Source organism: Brachyistius frenatus, unplaced genomic scaffold, assembly GCF_029030835.1.
Source record: "Brachyistius frenatus isolate BFR_SWC_R1_liver_20210118 unplaced genomic scaffold, ASM2903083v1 Contig_4, whole genome shotgun sequence".
Lineage (NCBI taxonomy): Eukaryota > Metazoa > Chordata > Actinopteri > Embiotocidae > Brachyistius > Brachyistius frenatus.
Window position 1 is genome coordinate 8,712,583 of NW_027210603.1, and position 20,216 is coordinate 8,732,798.

The 20,216-nt window shown below is 40.3% G+C and overlaps 1 protein-coding gene across 3 annotated transcripts in view; it reads right to left on the minus strand.

Moving 5' to 3' along the window:
* Positions 1-20,216, minus strand: part of frmd4ba (FERM domain containing 4Ba) — a 44,341-nt gene that overhangs the window by 22,770 nt on the left and 1,355 nt on the right. The window contains exon 1 of one of the 3 annotated variants that reach the window (XM_069714409.1): positions 4,111-4,408. The exons of 1 other annotated variant lie outside the window; for it this stretch is intronic. In XM_069714409.1, coding sequence (XP_069570510.1) covers positions 4,111-4,272 — 162 coding nt within the window. In that variant the 5' untranslated portion in view covers positions 4,273-4,408. Of the gene's footprint in view, positions 1-4,110; positions 4,411-20,216 lie in introns of those variants that run through there. One more of the 3 variants, XM_069714401.1, reaches the window with a different exon arrangement.

A 20,216-nucleotide genomic window follows, 5' to 3' on the forward strand; every position in this document is an offset into this window, starting at 1 on the left:
CCATATGTCAGTCCTAAATAAGGGCAAGGTGAATTTTAAAGTGTTGTAAAGTAGATTGTTTAGCCATTATGATCCCATATCACACTATTGTCCTTTTCACCCACACATCCTTCTTCTGAATCAAACACTGGTCTAATGAAAGAAAAAAAAAATCCTTTAAATATCATCATCATCCCACATTTTCTTCTCTGGTAAAATAACAACAACTAAAAGACAATGAAATCCTGGTCCAGAGTTTGATTGAATTCCGACTCTATTGTTTACAATGAATGGTTTTAAGATTCATTCTGTTGAAGTCAGCAGAACTGCCTTGATAAGCAGAGCACAGTAAAATATTATTGTTTAATGGACAATCATAATCAAGTCGTATTTCAGTGTTAAACTGTTAGGTTCTGATATTTCCAGTGGTGGAAGGAGTACTTAAATCTTTTACTTAAGTAAAATTAACTAAAACTAAGTCATACTCAAAATCTTGCGGAGGTAAAAATTAAATAAGTAGCGTACTATCAGCAAAATGTACTTAAAATATCAAAAGCAAAAGTACTCATGATGCAAATTGGCCCAGCTTAGAGCGTTATATTTATCATATAGGCTATACATTACTGAAATATTATGTCATTGACATATACTGTTGAACTCATTTAAACAGATGATTGGTGAAGCATCTAATCGTTGAATAATAATGCATATACAGCAATTGATCTTATATTTTAGGTAAAAAAATATATAACTAAAGCTGTTTAATAAATGTATTGGAGTAGAAAGTATAATATTTTCCTCTAAGTGTAGTGGAGGGGAAGAATAAAGTAGCATTAGATGGAAGTACTCAAGTAGGCCTACCTCCAAATTGTACCTACAGTATAAGTACAGTAGGCTGCTCGAGTATTTAGTTACTTTCCACCACTATTTACAAATATTCTGAATTTCTCTGTACAAGTCATGATGACGTAAAACAATCTCTGTAGCTACTCCAGCTGTCATTACGATCAATTAAATAATGTAGAAACTTTTGAGTAACTTAGCGTCGGGGACTGTGACCTTATATTGTATTCATGTCCCTGTGTTCAGACACTATATGCCTTATGCCTCTGTAATTATTTGAGTTGTAAAATAAATTTATACCCACTTTAACCAACATGGGCAGCAGCTGTTTAATCAGTCCTTTTGTTTCTTATTGAGAGTTGGACGAGAGGATTGATACCACTCTCTTTTCTGTAAAGTTAATATAAAGCTCCAAAGAAGCAGCCAGTTAGCTTAGCTTAGTTTAGCTTAGCACAAAGACTGGAAAAAGGGGAAAACACCAAGCCTGGCTCTGTCCGATGGTCACAAAGTCCACCTACCAGAACCTCCAATTCCGATTAAATGTTATTTAGTCTTTCAAAAACTGCAAAGTTTCACTTAAAGTTTCACTTAAGTTTGTTGAATGTGTTTCTTGGTTTGTTGTATATAATATATATATATATATAACATGTACTGTATATATACTGTATATACTGTGCATTTTATATTTTATATTTATATTTTTTACTGCTATTTACTGCTATTTTATTTTATTGCTTTTCTATTATATTATTCTATTCTATTATTTTATTCTATTGTTTCTATTATTGCTTCTGTATGTATGCTGCTGTGGCGAAAATTTTTCCCCTCGGGGATTAATAAAGTATATAATACCTACCTACCTACCTTAAAATCAGCTCACTGAGAGAGCAAGTGTCATCATCGAATAGATCCACAAAATTAGAGCCCCCATCAGAAAGGGTTTGTTTCATTTTTGTTTAAAAATGTTTGCCTTTTTGTAGCTGGGAAATTAATCCATAGGCAGAAAAAGCTGTGAACCTCTTGGTTACAGTAGTAACAACAGTATTTTGCTGACTGATCTCAGTAACACCAGGTAGAACCAATGCCAAGAATGTGTGCTCGTGTTGACTGGAGACTGTTTTGTGCCAGTGAACGCATCCTGGACGCCTTTTATTTCTGTGACTTCAGAGAAAAACATGTGGCATCAAACTAGTTTTGCCTCTGTGGTGGAAAGTGAGGGTCATCATATTGACGTCCAGTCAGTGCGACCACAGGGCGGGAAGACGCCTTCTGGCACAGTGCTAAACCTTTATCTACCAGGGCATATTGTTCTCGACACCACAACAGAGCTGTCATTTCACTTTTATACAGCAAGCTTTTCCACTCGGTTGTTTTGCAACGCCCTAAACCTCAATCAGATTTACCCTTCTTTGGGCAGAGTTGTAATTCTCAACAAAGGCTTGTGTTTGCAGTCATGCTAACTGGTGTTCTGCTAACTTTGCTCTCAAGTCCCAGATTGTAACATAATGCCCAATCCTTGTGCTGCATGTCCAAGTATGATGCGAGCTTCACAGGGGGGCATTTTTCAGCTTCGTGTCTCAGTGGTCCAGAGGAGGCAAGAATCTTTGTTACTGTCAAAAATAGGAAGAAAAAAAAGAAGAACTACTGAAAATCACATCTCTAAGTGATTGGCCTTAAATAGGAAGATGTTGTATTATTTAAACAAGGATTAAGCACTATAGCAACCCTTTCATGAGTTGGTGTGGCTGTCCAGGCCACAATCCTTCCAAGAGCCTATTTGTCAATGCTGTATTGTTGTAAGCCAATGACATCAAAACATGGACAAAGGCCTTTAGTTAACAGTCTGACTTCAAGCTCACAGTTCGCCATTGAATTTTAGATTCACCATCAGAAACTGTTCATGTGACTCAAAATCCCTTATTAAGTCTTTTCTCCCTGTGTAAGTGTATCAAATGAGGTGCTAAAAACACTCCATACAATCTTTCCTGTAGAATATTCACAAACTTAATGAGGTGCACTCCAGCAACACTACTATTCATTTTGTATTTTTCAAAAGCTGACAGAAACCACTGCCTTCAGTGCAACTGAAGTGAGGAGCAAGGTACCGGGTGATAAAAAACAAAACAAAAGAAAAAGGTCACGACTGTGTCGGGGAGGTCATTGCCCTGAAGCCCTGTCATTACAGGCAAGGAGCATCGATGGTCCTCTCTTCACACGACCTTTGGCCCACTGACCTGCTCAGGCTCAAGTGGGCCCACCCTGCAGCTTTGACCAGGTCTATAACCTTCTCCAGTTCTCCCATTGACTCAAAGAAACCACAAGCCAAGGTGGGGAATACAAGTATAAATGTACAGTGGCAGAAAGTAACTCTTACATTTATTTGCTGTACTTAAATTAAACTTTGGTGCACTCTACCTTCAACATTTCAAAAGGAATATGGCACCTTTCACTCTACCACACTTAGATTAAAATGTTAGATTAAAATGTTTAATTACGTGACATACAGTATGATCAGCTCATAAAACATGATGCATTAAAGCAGACAAAATATTTCTACATGTTAAATTATTGATACCTGATTATTTTTTTGTTCAGAGCTAATGAAACTAATTTGGGTTATACTTTTACTGAAGACAGCGTTCTGAAAACAATATTCCACTACTGTCTATACAGTAAGTGATTCTGAAAGGAGAAAAACAACAACAATTGTGGTCTATGGCTTTAAAATTAAATGAAAAAGAGAGAACAGCTTTAGATGTTCTTTTAAAAGATGTCAGAGAGGGGAATTTGTGTTGTATACCATCACATGGCAGCATGCTGGCAAAAAACAAAACAGAGAATCCTGACCACTTTCAAGTTTACACTATCCAAGGAAGATGTGTAAACCACACTGGCAATGTTCAGCTTCTCCACCAACAATGTATTTCAAAGACAACTTTGAACGTTTTCCTCTTGAGCCAGACAAGGAAGATCAAACGATCAGTCGTGCTGCTTTTCAGATGAGTGCCATATGTGCAGGGAGAGGGATTGTTGTTAAAAATCTGACTTTGTGACTCATCGAGAGGCAGCCTGCGCCTCCTCACATTCATACAAATAAACACATGCATACCCTAATGAGCCAGATGAGAAAAAAGTACTAAGTCACTGCACTCAGGGAAAGTTGAGCCATACAAATTTTCACTAATTAACCACAAATGCTGTCTATAAGGCAACCACTCAAATCTGCTATAAATAAAGTCATTGTTTTCTTTACAGAATTTATTTATGCTGCTCAAAGAGCTGTCATACCTGATAGCACTTTCCAATCCTGAACCAGGCTTCTAGGAAGCGTCTGCATGGCATCAGCCCACGATTGTACCACCTTGTCAGTGTCTGATGTGCCAGGCTCCAGACGAGCTGGCTGCCCGATGCCACCAGGTCTTCCATTCCGCGTATGATGCGCACAGCCATGGCTCAGTGCCCTTTCTCCTGTCGGCAACGACTGATGACACCTCACGCTTTTAGAACCAGTAGAGGGGATGATCTGCAGACCACTTTGTCTTGCTCCAGAGCAACAAGCTGAAAGGAGCATCTACACTCCAGCACACACACACTAGTCTACTATGTCTCCCCAGCTGATGTAATGTCAGTGAGAGTCGGAGCTCTGGAGAGGCTGGAGCGGAGCAGCGTGCCTCAGGCTTGGTCCTGGGCCCCAGTCCAAAACACTGCCTCATAGAGTGCAGGGGAGGGCAGGACAGAACCATGAGGCCCCTGCTGCAGAGGCTCCGTCTCCCCTCCACATAAACACACTTGTATGTAAACACAACATGCACCGAAACAAACTCTGGCTGGCTACTCAAACCTCTAAAAAGTAATAAATGCTTTCCTTTGTGGCTCACAGTAATATTGCACTGAAAATGTTTTGTTTTTAGAATGACTTCATCTTTTATGCTACTGTTTTATTTCGGCATGTATTTCAATTTCATTATCTGAAAAGGGTGTGGGAATTGTCTGTCACTTTGTCAGGGACGTGGGAGCAATTTCCTGAGGAGACCAGACATTCCCACCCTTTTTATTCTGCAGGAACACTAAAAATAATTGGTCCTGTTTGGATCAGCAGGGTTGGTAGCACTGACAAGGCAGAACTAAAAGTGAAACTGTGTGTGTGTGTATGTTGAGGGGGAGGGAGGAGGGCTTTAGAAAAGGCTTTGATGTAAAAGTGTAGAGGACTTGCAGACCAGACATCTTTCTTTACAGCTGCAATTAATATACAAAATGATGCCACACCTGACTCCAAAAATTTAAAAAAAACAACTCAGGGAGCACAGAGAAAAACAATGCTGAAGAAAAAGAAAGTATGGAACAGCTCTCAGTGGCGACGTATTACAGTTCATCTGGAAACAATATCCGGCTGTTTGTTTATGTGACCCCAGTTTCCAAGAGTGCTTAAGTGTCCACAGTCAAGACGGTGCTGTTTCATTAAACATGATAGGTAGACTGTGATCTCTACATCTGCAAAAATAACGCAGAAGAAGGGTGCAGACTAAGTTAAGAGAAGCAGGCCTATTAGTGAAAAATGTATATAATAATCCCCCCCCCTGCAAAAATAAAATAAAATAAAATAAAACAAACAAAGAAAAAAAACATGGCAGACTGTAAATGAGTGATGCTGTTTTCTGCATTATTGGTTATACACTTCAGGAGGCATATGGGACAGTCACATTAAGCTCAGTAAGTGCTCAGTCACTCTACGCTCAACAAACAAACAATAAACACAATCTTGGCCCCCACCTATCCGCCATGATGTAAATACTTCAAGTGTGCAGCTGCGCATGTAAGTCTACTCTGAAGCATACATGCTGGAAATGAACATCTATTGTTACACCTATAAAGGAAGGTAAAAGGCTACACTGTCACAGCTGTGACATTGGTGTCATACAGAAAATAGAATTATAAGCAATTCTCAAGGATGCGAATGAATGTGCATCATCCAGGCACAAGCAGACCCATGTACTGTACTTTTAAAGGGATAGTTCAACATTTTGAGAAATACATTCAGGTTTTTTTTTGGGGGGGGGTTGTTTTTTCCAAATAGTTAGATGAAAAGATCAATACAACTCGTTTGTCTGAACAATAAGTATGAAGCATATTAATAATAAATAATAATAATAATCATAATAAGTATGAAGTATCTTAAAACATAGACCGGGAATAGTAGTCTTTATGTTAAGCTAAATTAGACTAACCAGCAGCTGGCTGTAGCTTCATATTAAGAGACATTAAAAACTAATCAACAGACAATAAAGTGATATTCTTCTTCTCATTCCAGCCTGGTATCATGTCAAAGTGTGTGTAATACACCTGTCAATCCACTAGAGGATACTGTGTCAGTATCATGTTTTGCTTTGCCAAGGCGTAAAAAGTATACGCATGTATGAGCGTGAAAATAGTGAGGAAGGGTTGTGGGATTAATCAAACACAAGACTGGGGTTTTGTTACCTCACCATAATCAAGTCATTTTCTCCTAAACTTAACCACATGGTTTTTGAGGGCTAAAACTAAGGCGCCTTACTTTTCATGCCGGTGCAAGGCGACACTGACACAGTATCATGGACTGATTGGTGTATTAGATGCTTTGGTGTTATAGTGGGATGCTCATCCAGCTGTTGGCATAAAAGGAAAAAAATGTTGAACCATTCCTTTAAATTTAGGCAAATTAAATCCCAGCCTGTATCTGGTTGGCTTTGAGTTTCCTGCAAAATGCTTTATTTCAAATGCATTATACTAAGCTTCTTAACATCCTGGAGGAACAAATTCAAGTAAAAACAGAATGACAAATGTGCTGTTACTCTACAGAGCACATTTCAGTGGAGACAATGTCTTCCTCCTGTAATTTTAAAGACCTTTCAAATTGCAAATAGTGTCCTAACAGGATTACTGATGCTGTAATCCTGTAATGTATGAATCACATCTATCTATTTCTGGAGGGCAGGATTCATTGTCAGAAACCCATTTGAAATGTAAAGATGCAGCTTTACCGGCTAACCATGATAAACATGGACAGACGTGCAAGGCCACAGCTGGTCAGAGCGACAGCAGGCATATCTGCCAAACATATGGTGGACACAAACCGCTGTTGATCACACACATGATCGCCACGTGTCTAAAGGAGAGCAGCATGTTCTGGTCTGCATAATGTTGACACATACACAGGTTCGAATGCATCTGCAGCACATATTTCTGTGATATAATGCTAACTTTCAACTTACCTCAGATGAGGTGTCTTGCAAAAAAGACAGCAGAGCACATCAGATTCATCTAAATAGTAGGTAGAAGTTGTTTTTATGGCGACTGCTAAATAAATTAGGCTACCTACATAAATCTGCTGAGTATAAACCAAAAAATATTTTTCAGTGTAAGGTCATACAGGCATTGTCTTTATTGCGAGCTACCCGCACGCCCGCACACACACACACACACACACACACACACACACACACACACACACACACACACACACACACACACACACACACACACACACACACACACACACACACACACACACACACACACACACACACACACACACACACACACACACTATTCTTGTGAACACACGTAACACATCAAACCTGCAGGCATCAGATAATCCAGGTTGATTTTCACACTCTATATGGAGTCTCAGCGTTGAATATGTAGGAAGGGGTGACGACCTCAGCTAGAATCAATATGAAGGATTCTACAATCAGACTTTCCCAGGAGAAAGTGGTTAATAACTGTCTGAACTAAAGGAAAAATTCCTAAACTACAAGCAGTTTAACTGATGCTCTGTTTACAAGTGCCCGTAATATCTTAAAAGTCTGTAGTTTCTAATGTGAATGGGTCCATATTAATCATATTTTCTCATTAAACATTTCTTAACTACTTTGTAGTCAGATGAGGGCAGATTAATGACACATCTGACATATTATCACCTCATAAACCTGATATGGTGAATGTGCCAGCAAACACCTGGTCTTTTACACATCTGCAGACCTTTTAGCTCTGTTGTGGTCCGTATCAACTATATCTGTCTCTTTAGCTGCTAAATGTTTCATTTTGTGCAATTCATTTGTTCTAAGTGTTTACTCACTTTGGCTGTCTGGTTTCGGGTATTCATGAGCTTTAAAACTATTGCTTTAATCTGTCTGTGTTAAATAAGCAACCCAATAAAAAAAAAAAGAGGGTTCTTTGTCTCCTGGTTATTTATCATTATGATAAATTAAGATATATGTTCTTAGCTCTCAAGCCAAACAAGCTTTGTTTTATATTCTGGAGAACAGATTTGTCAGCTTCTTTTAGATAAAGTGCTCATTCTCAATAATATCATATCACAGACAGCATTTATCGCCTACATAGCTTATTCTACATGGCTCCCAATCTCTGCCTGGCACAGCACTTGTAAATACCATGACCTCACACCATGGGGCATCACCCTCTCTGATGTCATTGTGGTGCTACTCCATTTCTCTACACAAGTCATGTGCAACACACAAGACTCTGCTCACTTAAAGGCTCATTCTTTTCAAGCTGTTGTTGTACTTCCCCCCTCAGGCTGAGCACAATCAATTGTTGTAGAAGTGAAGCAGTGGTTGACATATTTAGTGTTTGTGCTGCAGTGACCCTTTATAGCCAGCAGATGGGGAAATTGAGTGTTACCTAACCCTGGGGGACAAATAGAGCAAATACGGTTCTTTAAATGCAGGAAATTGTGTGGTAAATGATTCTGTCTGAAGGGTTTTCCTATTACCTTCATGCCAATGTCATGCCCTTTCTCCTAATATAAGGGGCTCATTTCATTTGTGACGCTGGGATTGAAAGTTTAATAGAACTACAGACAGACAGGCTGTTATAATTTAGGTCTGTTCTTTCCCAGAAGTTCAATTTTAATAGGTTTGAATCTTTTGAGAATACAAGGCAGGGCATGACAGGGGCAGCCACGCTGCCAAGATCATCACTGTTTCTTGTCCCGGGGCTCATTTCAACATGGGATGGCAATTACTGTGTACAGTAAGTGGTAGATTAATAGTCTAAATGGGGAAGGCCTCCCAGTGAACGTAACAGAGCCTGAGTGGGGCAGGGAAACAGCTGTCATCCACACGGCCCTGCAGCTGACGAGCTGTGCCACATACTGAGACTGCAGCTGACACACTGAATGGAAGACGTTCTGGACAGTATGCCTAACACACACACACACACACACACACACACACACACACACACACACACACACACACACACACACACACACACACACACACACACACACACACACACACACACACACACACACACACACACACACACACACATGCAGTATGGTTCACTCCCAGTTATAATGCCCTTGCCTCACAAGACCCTGACTGCACGCTTATCTGACTCCCTGACCGTCACTTGTGGTTAGAGAAGGAGCAGGTGGACGCAGCTGTCAGAGATCACGAAACCCGACAGGAGGACGATTTGTAATCATACATCATAGATGAATAGATTAGATTCATAAAAGATGAAAGAAGGCCATCTCTGGTCACGCATAGAGTATGGCCTACTTTTTAATGGGCTTCTCTATTGCTATTAGTATCCTGAAAAAAATCATGCATTTTGTCTGTTCTCATATTATTTAATCTCCCTTTGACTCATTCTTAGAGAGAAATATATCATATGGAATCCGATTTTTTTCCTTTTAAACGTGTCTACTCTAAGGCCTTCAGATTCGACATCTGTGCCAGTACACCAGAGGTTGCCATTATACAGCTTGACTGAAATTGCCACCGCATCTGTTTAAGAAACCACAAGGCATCTAAATTACACTCAATTAACACTGTGTGATAGAGCGCCATTTGGCAGATGAATGGCAAGACAGAAAAGCATTTTGCGTTACAGTCAAGCCTGACTTTGTGTGGCCTGCCAGGGGGTAGAAAAAGAAGAAGGCAGGGAAAGAGGCGAGGGCCTGGGGCTTGGTGCTGCCACCGTTCAGCTTGTCAGTTGTGTCTGGGGATTTGGGGCCAGCTTCTCTCGCCACACAGGACGGTGCTCAGGAACACGCTTGGAGGCCACAGGCCATGGCAAACCATGTGTGTGCATAACCCAGATGCTCCGCAGAGGAGGGGGTCAGAGCGGGGGATGGGTGCGGGGGTCACACTGTCTGCTGTGTCAAAATGTTGCCTCAAGGGACTGTGGGTGCCCAGATTTGCCCAAACATTACTTATAAGGAGTATAAAGAGCCTGTGTCACAAGTTTTCAATATCATATCAGAGTGATGGAAAATATGAATGGCCACAGCGCACATCTTCACAGGCGACCTGATGAAACAAAGATAGAGCAAGATGAAGCTAAGAGGGGGGAAGGGAGAAGCCACTACCAGTCCATAATGACCCTTGAGGCTATGCAGGAGGAGGGGGGGGGGGGGGGGGTTATTGAAAGGAAATTAGAAAAGAAAGAAAAACTAAATATGGGAGGCTGTGGCTCAGTCGGTAAAGTGGTTTGCACACTAATCAGAAGGTTGGTGGTTCAATCCCCAGCACCTCCTGTCCACCCCTGCCTAAGTGTCCCTGAGCAAGACACTGAACCCTAAATTGCTCCTGATGGTGTACCATCGGTGTGTTGTAAGTCGCTTTGGATAAAAGCATCTGCGTAATGTAACATTACAATATAAACAACTCAATAAATGTAACTGTGAGGCAACCTTACTACTGCTTGGTAGTAGTAAGGCTTGAAATACACAGTACTTTAATTGTTTGCATGCAAAACATTGTTTTAACAGATTTGGAGGATATTAATTATTTCATTATAATTCAAGCAATTGTTTTCTTTGCAAATAACAGTTTTTTATATAATTGCATGGAAATATCATCACAATTGCCCAGAGCCCAATGTGAGTTCTTCAAATTGTTTGTATAGATATACTACGTTTAACACTAAAACCTCAAATTTGAGAAACTGGAACCAGTGAACAGTATTTGTTCTTCATAAATGACATACAAGGTTTTTGTTATTATCCTTTTGATAATCCATATAGGGCCAGTAGCTAGGAACTGAACTGGAATCTCACTGCTGATGGTATTTGCGACCATGTGGAGTGAGCCCTAACCATACCATTTGTGATATATCTGGACAAAGGTGGTGCACCAAATGTCTGACAAAATGACATTGCTATCCCTCGAGTACTGCTAGCATGACTAAAAACAAGATATTTGCTTAACCATCATATTTGTGGATACAAGTCACTCTGATGTTGCTGATTAGTTCTTGGTTATCTGATTTCAGAGGTGGGTAAATATTTATAATCTATATCAGTCTGGTTTAATGTGATACCATAAATCATGCCTTTAACACATGTGGAGTCGAGAACACTAGAAAACCCTTTGACCAATAAATTAACATTTTGTATAGACACACTGAACAGCCCAAATAACAAATTTTGGACTCGAATCTCTGATTGGCATTTGGGCAGTTGATATCTGCAACTGCATGTCTGAAACCCCCTTGCTTATCACTATCAATCCAATTTACTGAAAATATAGTAACTTCAGTTATATGGCCTTATCAGGCCACACAGCACACGTCTGAGACACCACAGGAAATGTGCGTGCATGCAGTTGCAAACACACTTCTGGCCGCTGTGCTGTACAAACACACTACAGACACCGTGTGACTCAAGTAGACATCACTTTGGAACAAAGACTAATGGTCTTATAGGAATACTTGCCACTTTCCTGTCAGTATTAAGCCACCAATATGGTGGACAACTTCTATTTTTATTCTGTTGTATGAATACAAAAGCTCTATGGCTTAAAGCTCTCAAAGGTGAGGGCATTGTCAGTGCAATTTCACGAGGTGCCATGATTCGAGGGGAGGGTGAGTTCACTGGGAGTCAAATGGGGATTTATAAGTAGCTAGAGCTTGTAGAGCAAAGAGCCTCAAAACAGGGCTGTTCCCGCTTTACTGCTGCTACAATGTCTAATTCAATACTTTTACTGTTTATATGCTCACACATTCTGAAACAGATGCTACACTGCAGATGGAAAACATTTCTCACTGCTTTTTAATATTTTATGGGTTAGAAAAGACACCACATGTGAACTAATTAAAATTTTAACTGCACAGATATTTTCAGAGTTGCTATGAGGACAGAAAAAGTCCCACAGGCTGACCTCAAACAGCAAAGCCCAGGATCACAGTTGTTCTTGGGAAAAAAACAGACAAAGATCTTCACAAGAGGCGGGGGTGAGAGATGGGGCTGCCACTGACAACATTTCAACACATCAGGCTGCATTCCAAAACTTAAAGCTGCACTGATCAATAATTTAATATTTAAAATGGTTTAAATAACTATTGGCTCTATCTTACACTCAGCACAAAATATTGACCAATGCGACACAAGTGTCCAGCGCTCACGTTGTTTAAATAGCAAATGTTTTTCGACCTATCTGAGCTCCGATAGGTATGTTGGTCTTAAAATGAGGAGTGGTCAAGTGCATTGTCAGCGGATTCCTATCTTGACGAAGCTGAAAGTGATTGCATAATTTACTCACTAAAATGTGGTCTTAAATCAGTAGCGCAGTATTCTACTGTTATTTTAAGGCTGCATTATTACAATTTTAATATGCGCCTACATTGGCAAGAGCAGAACACACATACGCCATGCTTGTTACACACACAGGGACACACAGCAGCACACAAACATGCAGAGGATTAAAATAAAAGGATTACAATGTTAAAGATTACCGTTGTCCATTTCCTCCGCAAAGAAGCATTCTTTCCAAAAACTTGTAAAATCCACTGGTGTAATAGCAATCTGCTAAGGTGCGAGCACGCCTGGCTTTTAAAGGGAATGCAAGATGGCCCTCTTGATTCGTTGTCCAGTCAAAGGCTGTCTGATTCCAGATCATTGCGACCTATATTCACTATACGTTTATCTGGAATGGGTATTTGTTAGTATTAACAAAGGATGCCTTTAATTTCATTTGAGCTGCCCACAAAGAGGATCAGTCATGTGAACATGCAAATTAGTGAGGGGTTTATGCTAATAAAGCCACTGAAATAGGCCTTACACCTCAACTGGCTTCAGTTTGAGTTTTATAATAGCAACTATTTATCCAAACCGTGATTGCAAATTGTGACTTGACTTATTAACATAATAAAACACAATTTACTGATTATTATCACCGATTAATAAGCCCATTGTTTGTTCTCTAAATGAAGAGAGAAATAAAATAATAATATGGTATAAAATGCCCAAAGTGACATCTTGAAATTACTGAATTTGTGTGACCAAAAAAAACCCAAATTAAATCAACGAATCAAATATTAAACTGACAAAAGCAGTAAATCTTTAAAATGTAAGCCGAATGACTTAATTATTATTCAACTGATTCTGATAATTCTGTACATTTTCTGTCAATCAGCTTATCACTAACTAATTTCTTCAGCACTAATGTCAAGTAAACACTTCCAAAACGCAGTGTAGTCTTGGAGACATATGCAATTGCACAAATGTTACCACCACTAATCATCTTCCCCACTTGAACCTCTGCCTACCCTTGGGGACACTGAGTATTAGTTTTTAGTAACACTACCCAGTGTTGCGTGACACCTGTTATAACTGTGCCTTGCACATCACCTCCATATCAGCTTTCTATCCAAGTCTAGTCCACTGCAGTATCACCAAACATCGTCATGACATCATTCATTTCTGGTTGATAACTGACTATGGCTGAAGGGGGTAATGTTGCTGACGGACACCTTAAGCTGTTGCTTGAAACGCTCCTGTAAAATATTACCAACATGTGTGCTGCTGATACAATAGAGTACAGTAGGTGAAAGGGCATTCGCTCACTCATTTAGGACAATGCACGATGATGCATTTTAACAGGAAGTAGCCAAGCCTCTTAGCAGCACAATGCAACTTTAAAAAATCTCCAGATCAAAGATGACTTTTTCTATTGTATTACACTTTCCTGCTCATATAGTTTCCTTGTCACTATATGACCAAACTCCCACACCTTCCCTCCATGTTACAGCTAACATACAGACCTTCGTCCTCATCACAGAGCTCAGCCTGGCCTGTCTGAGTGGACCAGCAGGGTGCTTGGTTTCGGTCCACAGGGCAGGTGATAATGACTTCCCTCCCCTCCCTGCTCCTCCTCATCCCCAGCTGCAGTGGTGAAGGTGACTACAGCTGGATGATTTCTGTCTTTCTGAACTGCAGGGGATAGGAGTTGTTAGCAGCTAGCATCCATGTGTGTGTGAGTATAAGTCCAGGTGGGGGTGTTGGTTCCCATTATAAAACCAGTACTACAGGATGCTCAGGTAACACTCCATTAATGATGGATGCTAAACTCTAGAGGGTGACCACCTTCCCAGTTTCCATCTCTGTGGTCCACCAAACATTCTATAAGCACTCTACAAATCCTTGGAAAATGCAACCCAAACCAAATTAACTTAAGGTCGTATGGTTTGAAAAAAAGAGAATTTGAGCACACTAACTCAACAGGAAATCACTTTGTGGGGGGTTGAGAACATCGTATATTCACAAAGTCTCCAGTGTGTCTTTTTACCATGCCTCCATCCCTTCTGGCACTAAATGTGTGAAACACTCACATGGGGTTTTATCGATCACTGTGGATATGAGGCTGTGGGGTATGTCTGCTGTGGAAGCACGGTTGTTGTTTTTTTCCAGACTCGACACCATGTACCTCTCTATTTGTGCCTGAGAGGGTAATAATAGCAGCTCAGGCCCTCTCTGTCCGCCCCTCCTCCTTAAACTTACAAACATTTGCAGTGCAGGGATGTCTGATTCTGATGATTACCATTCAGGCTTTCAAGCATCCCCTCTACATCATGTGGGATATCTGTGTAGTGTGGGTGTAAGAGTAAAGTATGGGATCCATCGATGGATGGATGGAGTGTCACAAGCAGCATAATTTCAGGAAAGACCACTCCCCCTTTATCTCTCCAAAACCTCCCAGGCAAGCCAGCAGCAACACAGGCAGAGAGAAAGGTGGTGGAGGGCTTTGCTTTGTTGCTATTTTCATTTTCTCAGCCTCACAGCAATTGCATCCCAGTTGGAGAGAAACGTAGAGGAGGAGAACAAGGAGGAGGCAAACACAAACAAAAACGGGTATTCTGCTCTGGAGTGTAATACTGCACAGATCTTTGTGGGTTCAAGGTTCCCTCCACTGCCTGAGGATGTGGGTGAACCCACCAGGAGGAAGATGCTCCAGTTCTTGGATCTGATAACAGATCTACATCTCACCTGCCCACCTGTGCAGCACCATACAATATTTTTCTTAGCCATCTTATGAATACTGAAAAGTGGGAACACTAGGAACTATGAGTGGTGGGAGGGACAAAACAGCTCTTTTGAACATACAAGTTGTATTTCAGAATTTTTTTTAAATTTTATTTCGTCTTTAAAATTGTTCTCCTCGTTTTAGCCTTTAACTTATTATCCTCATGAATGGTAATGTGGGCGACACAGTGGTGCAGGGTGGCACAGTGGTGCAATGGTTAGCATTGTCGCTTCACAGCTAAAAGGTTCCGGGTTCGAATCTGAGGCCGGGCCTTTCTGTGCAGAGTTTGCATGTTCTCCCTGTGCCTGCGTGGGTTCTCTCCGGGTACTTAGGCTTCCTCCCACCGTCCAAAAACATGCACCTCAGGTTAATTGGTGATTCTACAAACTGCCCTTAGGTGTGAATGGTCTTTGTTTCCGTCTGTCTCTACGTGTTGGCCCTGTGATGGATTGGCAACCTGTCCAGGGTGAACCCTGCCTTCAATGTGAGCTTGGATAGGCTCCAGCCCCCTGTGACCCTGTTCAGGATAAAGTGGGTATAGATAATGGATGGTAACGTCATTAAAGTATGTTCCAAATAACCAATTATGAGCTAAAAGGCTTTTCACTCCTTTTGCCTTCAGATGTCATCAGATGATGTCATACAAACCACTTACTTTGTAATAACTATCTCATTTTCCAGGTATGTAGTAAATTATCGACAGCTGAAGTCCTAAAAGAGTGATACTGTTCCACTTTCATGTGTACATCAGCCAGCATGAATCACACCAAAGCATGTAATACACCTGTCAGTTCAGTAGACGATACCGTGTCAGTGTCACATTTTGCCTCGCCTAGGCGTGAAAAGTAGACATTTGTATGACCAGAGTCCAAGAAGGAGGTCATGTGACAGAGGTCACATGACAAAAAGTGACGAGGTTCCAGTTAGGAGGAGAGTCCATGAGAAAGCAAGAGTCAACATACATTTATTTTGAGTAACATAACATGGCATATTTAATTTATGCAACATAGCCTACGTTAAGTTATCTAAATAACATGAATTATATAAAATGACTTTACTCAACACAAACTATGATTTTTTTCCTATCCCTAACCAAATTTCCACCGTGTCACCTTCAAACAAACCACAATGCTTGCCTGGACCTAACTACATGGTTCAGTGCCAAAACCTGAGGACCTTACTTTTTACGCCTAGGCCTAGGTGGCACTGACACGATATTGTCTACTGACAAGTGTAATACATGCTTTGGTGTGGAATCACGTTACTTCAATGCAAGCTTCATTTAGGGTTTCTTCCTTCCATGTTCCAGGGTTTAACTGTCTATATTCTGAAATACATGAGTATCTGTTACCCCTTTTACTGTTGGAATTACATTTTTACAGCTTCTATGACATTTTCCTGCAATAGGACATTTATTATTGAAACAGTTTCTCAATTATCTGTGCAATCCAGTTTTTTTTTAATTTTGCTGGAGTGCATTTTCCTTTTTGCAGCATCACCAAACAAAGGATATTGGAAAGAGGTCAGCCGGATGGTGGGTGTACAAAGCCGGACTGTGACACGAGAAAATGCGGTTGACATCCTGAGTCGAGTCTGTTGTTTAAGCAACTTCGCAATTAAGTCAGACCTCAACATACTCCTAACCTTACTCAGGTGATGGACCGTAATACTAAAAAGCTCAATTATGCTTTTATTGCTAAAGGCAGATATTGTATTTCAAGATTGAATTTTGGCAGGAAACCGATGATTGAGGTTGTCAGTGACATTTCATTGATACCTTCAGCAAAATATCAGATACGGTTAGGAACAGCACTTTGTCATAATGGTAAAAGAAATACGGCCCAAAGCTGTACTGTAATTTCGACAAAAAACTGATTATACCTGTGATATCCACGAAGGCTTTCAATTAATGTCATTTTTCCAGCTTGTTTAAATTTTTCTCTGCTGTCAAAAACATGGCCTTTACAATGGTCTAACATTGTGGAATTTGGACCACTCAAACAGACATATTATATAAATAAAATTATTGAATCATTTGTCAGTATGTTTTGTTACATCATAGTTAAAGACTGCTTATTATTAAAGAGTGAAGTATTAACTTTCTGTCCATCTTTTTCAATGAAACAGTTGTCTTCACAATGGGTAAATGATGACTTATCACCAACCGACTGTTTCACCTAATTTGTCTAGGTTGTTGCACTGGTATAAACCATGCACTGTTGAAATTGTGATTAATTTCCTACAAACATTCCCTTGGGACAGAAGGCTTTTACTCTGAAGTGCCTAGGTCAATAGCCACTGATACACATGGGTAACCTATAAATCCACCCTTGTGTCCATTCTTTAAATAATTCATAAGGAGGTGGGCTCAAACAATGCATTTTGAGAGAAAATTGTCCACAAACTGGCAAGTCCCTGTCCTTAAACAGATTGAAGCTTGTTATAATGCAGTCTCTTTCATCTAAATTATATGGAAACCAGCTCCCAGAGGAATTCCCAACCAGCTGAGAGTCACTCCCTTGGGCTAATACTTGTGTTTTCTGCTTTACTCTGAAGGGAAATAAACACACAACCATCTCTGAGCATCATTATTCAAGACAGCCACACATTAAAGGACTAAATCCCTCAGAAATCAAACAAAAAGCATTTGTATTTTTGTCTCATAAAACTCTTTGCACGTGTTTTTTCTGGTGTACAAGAATCGTAAATTTTGAAACAGACAATGAATGTGGGAGATTTCACAATGTTTGTGTTTTGCATGTGAAACTAAAGTCCAGACTCTTTGTTTTACTCAGGATGTCCTGTCTGAGGGGACAAAGCAGACATGAAACAAGGAAAAGAGATGTAGTGTCGGCGCATTGCTGAACTGGTTTAAAGCCAATGAGGAACAGATTCCTGTTGACACTACTTTCGGTTTGAGCAATGTTTGCAGTGATTATGTTACAGAAACCTCTAGAGGTACTGAAGACATTTACAGCAAACATCGGAGGACTGAGACATTAGTGATAAAACATTCGGGATGAAATCACTTTCCTAAAATGTGCACATATCCTCTTCACTCAGATGTCGTCCCTGGTCTGGGGATCTGAATTGATTTCCACTGCTAAGCCTATAGATTACTGGTGACCCACAAACACGTTAACTAGAAAACACTTGTGCCTGACCCTGAATTAGGCCTCAAGCAGCGAGCCTGAAATGGCTTATCAATGCTCTGATGTTGTTGTTGTTGTTTTTTGCCTTGCAAAAGTAATATGACATTTCTTTGTTTGGAATTTCTGTAGGTTAATGTTGTTCTCTCAAACGACAAAGCTGAAGTCATAAGCAGCAGAACATAACCTTACTCAATTTCAAGGATAATTCCAGTTTAGGTGGATTTTCCATTAATTCATCGATAGTGTGTCTGGGTCATGCCAACTTTGCACTCTTCACCTCCGTTGTAGAGAGGTGGGGAAAGCAGGGTTTACACAAAAAAAAATATATTGGGACAATTGGGAGCTGATTTTTACATTAATCATTTAAAGCTGTTGCCACTAAATACACTGTTTTGTACCAAAAAAAAGTTAGCATGACACAGAGTCACTTTAACTACATGGAAAATACTGCAGGTTGAAATAAACTGGAGTTATCCTTCAGCACACTTTGCTGCTAAAGCTTGTGGGAGCTAATGTCAGTGTGCATTTGCAAATTTTGGCTTTAATGTGTAATGCACATGCCTGATTCAGTAGGTTGACTCTGTGACGCTTGTCCACTTGTGCCATTTTTACAGTAGTTTAGCATTTAGAGGAAACCATAATCTAGCTAACAGTAGTTTAACATTCATCAGTGGCTGCTCACCACCAATTATACAGATCACACTCAAAAACTCATCACAAAACAATGGGATTACATCTCTAGTTCTGAATTGTGGCCCCAAAGTCACGGAAAATAACCCCTCATGATGTCTTTGGGATTTTAATGTAGGATCAAATGTTTTGAATTGTACTACAGATGAAAATGCAGCAAGGAAGTCAAAGACTAGCAATGGGACGCACCAGCATTACTATTCTCTGAAACATCTGGAAAGATAGCACCAAGATACGCATCCTCAAGACTCTTGTCTGGCCAGTGGCCTTGTGTCAATGTGAGGCATAGACCCGTAAAGTAACTGATGAAGAGAGGTTGACAACATTTGACACACAAACCGAAAGATACCACTTACTAAAAGAAAACCTAACAATTAAATCCTAGAAAAACCAATACCTCTGGAAACCAAAGGAAACTTTGCTATTTTGGACACATCTCAAGAACTGATAACACAATGGAACGCAATGTGCTTAAAGGAAAAGTAGAAAGAAGCCGCTGCCGAGGCAAACATAGGATAACTTAGATAGACGACATCAAGAAATGGACTACCGTCATGGCCAGAGAAGCAAGAGGTCTGACTGTCAACAGATCGCAGCGGATGAAAGTGGTTGTCGAGGCTCTGATGATGATGATGAGGCTAAAAGTCAGGATTTCTCTACCACTCCTGCTACAAATTTGATTGTTCCTTCAGAAGTATTATCTCATGTATTCTCCAACTTTATGGAAATGACTTTCCGTAATATTCTATACTGTAAGAACTGCTTCACAGAGACTTTCCCTCATGAAATAGCAGAGGATTACATTCAGAAGCTTTCATAAGCTTGCCGGAGTGAATTAATTTATAAATGTATGAAAACCAATAGTACCTTCACATTAAACAGAATGTATAAAGTGTGTTGCTGTAAATTGCAAGGATTCCCATTTACATTCTCTTCCTGTCACAAGCCACCCTTTGATCAACAGTTTGATCTTTCTCTGTGGAATGAATCTGTCAGAACCAGTCTGGCAGGACCTTTGTTTTCTAGCAGAGGTGTTGAATTATGTGAACCTGGGTGACAACTGTATCACATAGCCTCACTGACAAATGCTATCATTCAAATCTGAGCAACAAGCATTACAATGAAGGTGCGTGGGAAAGAGATGGAAAACATGCTGATGAATGACTTTTTAACTCAAAACAGGGGCTTTGAGGAGAGGTGGGAACACTTCACCAGCTCAGGTCACACTGCCCAGGTGGAC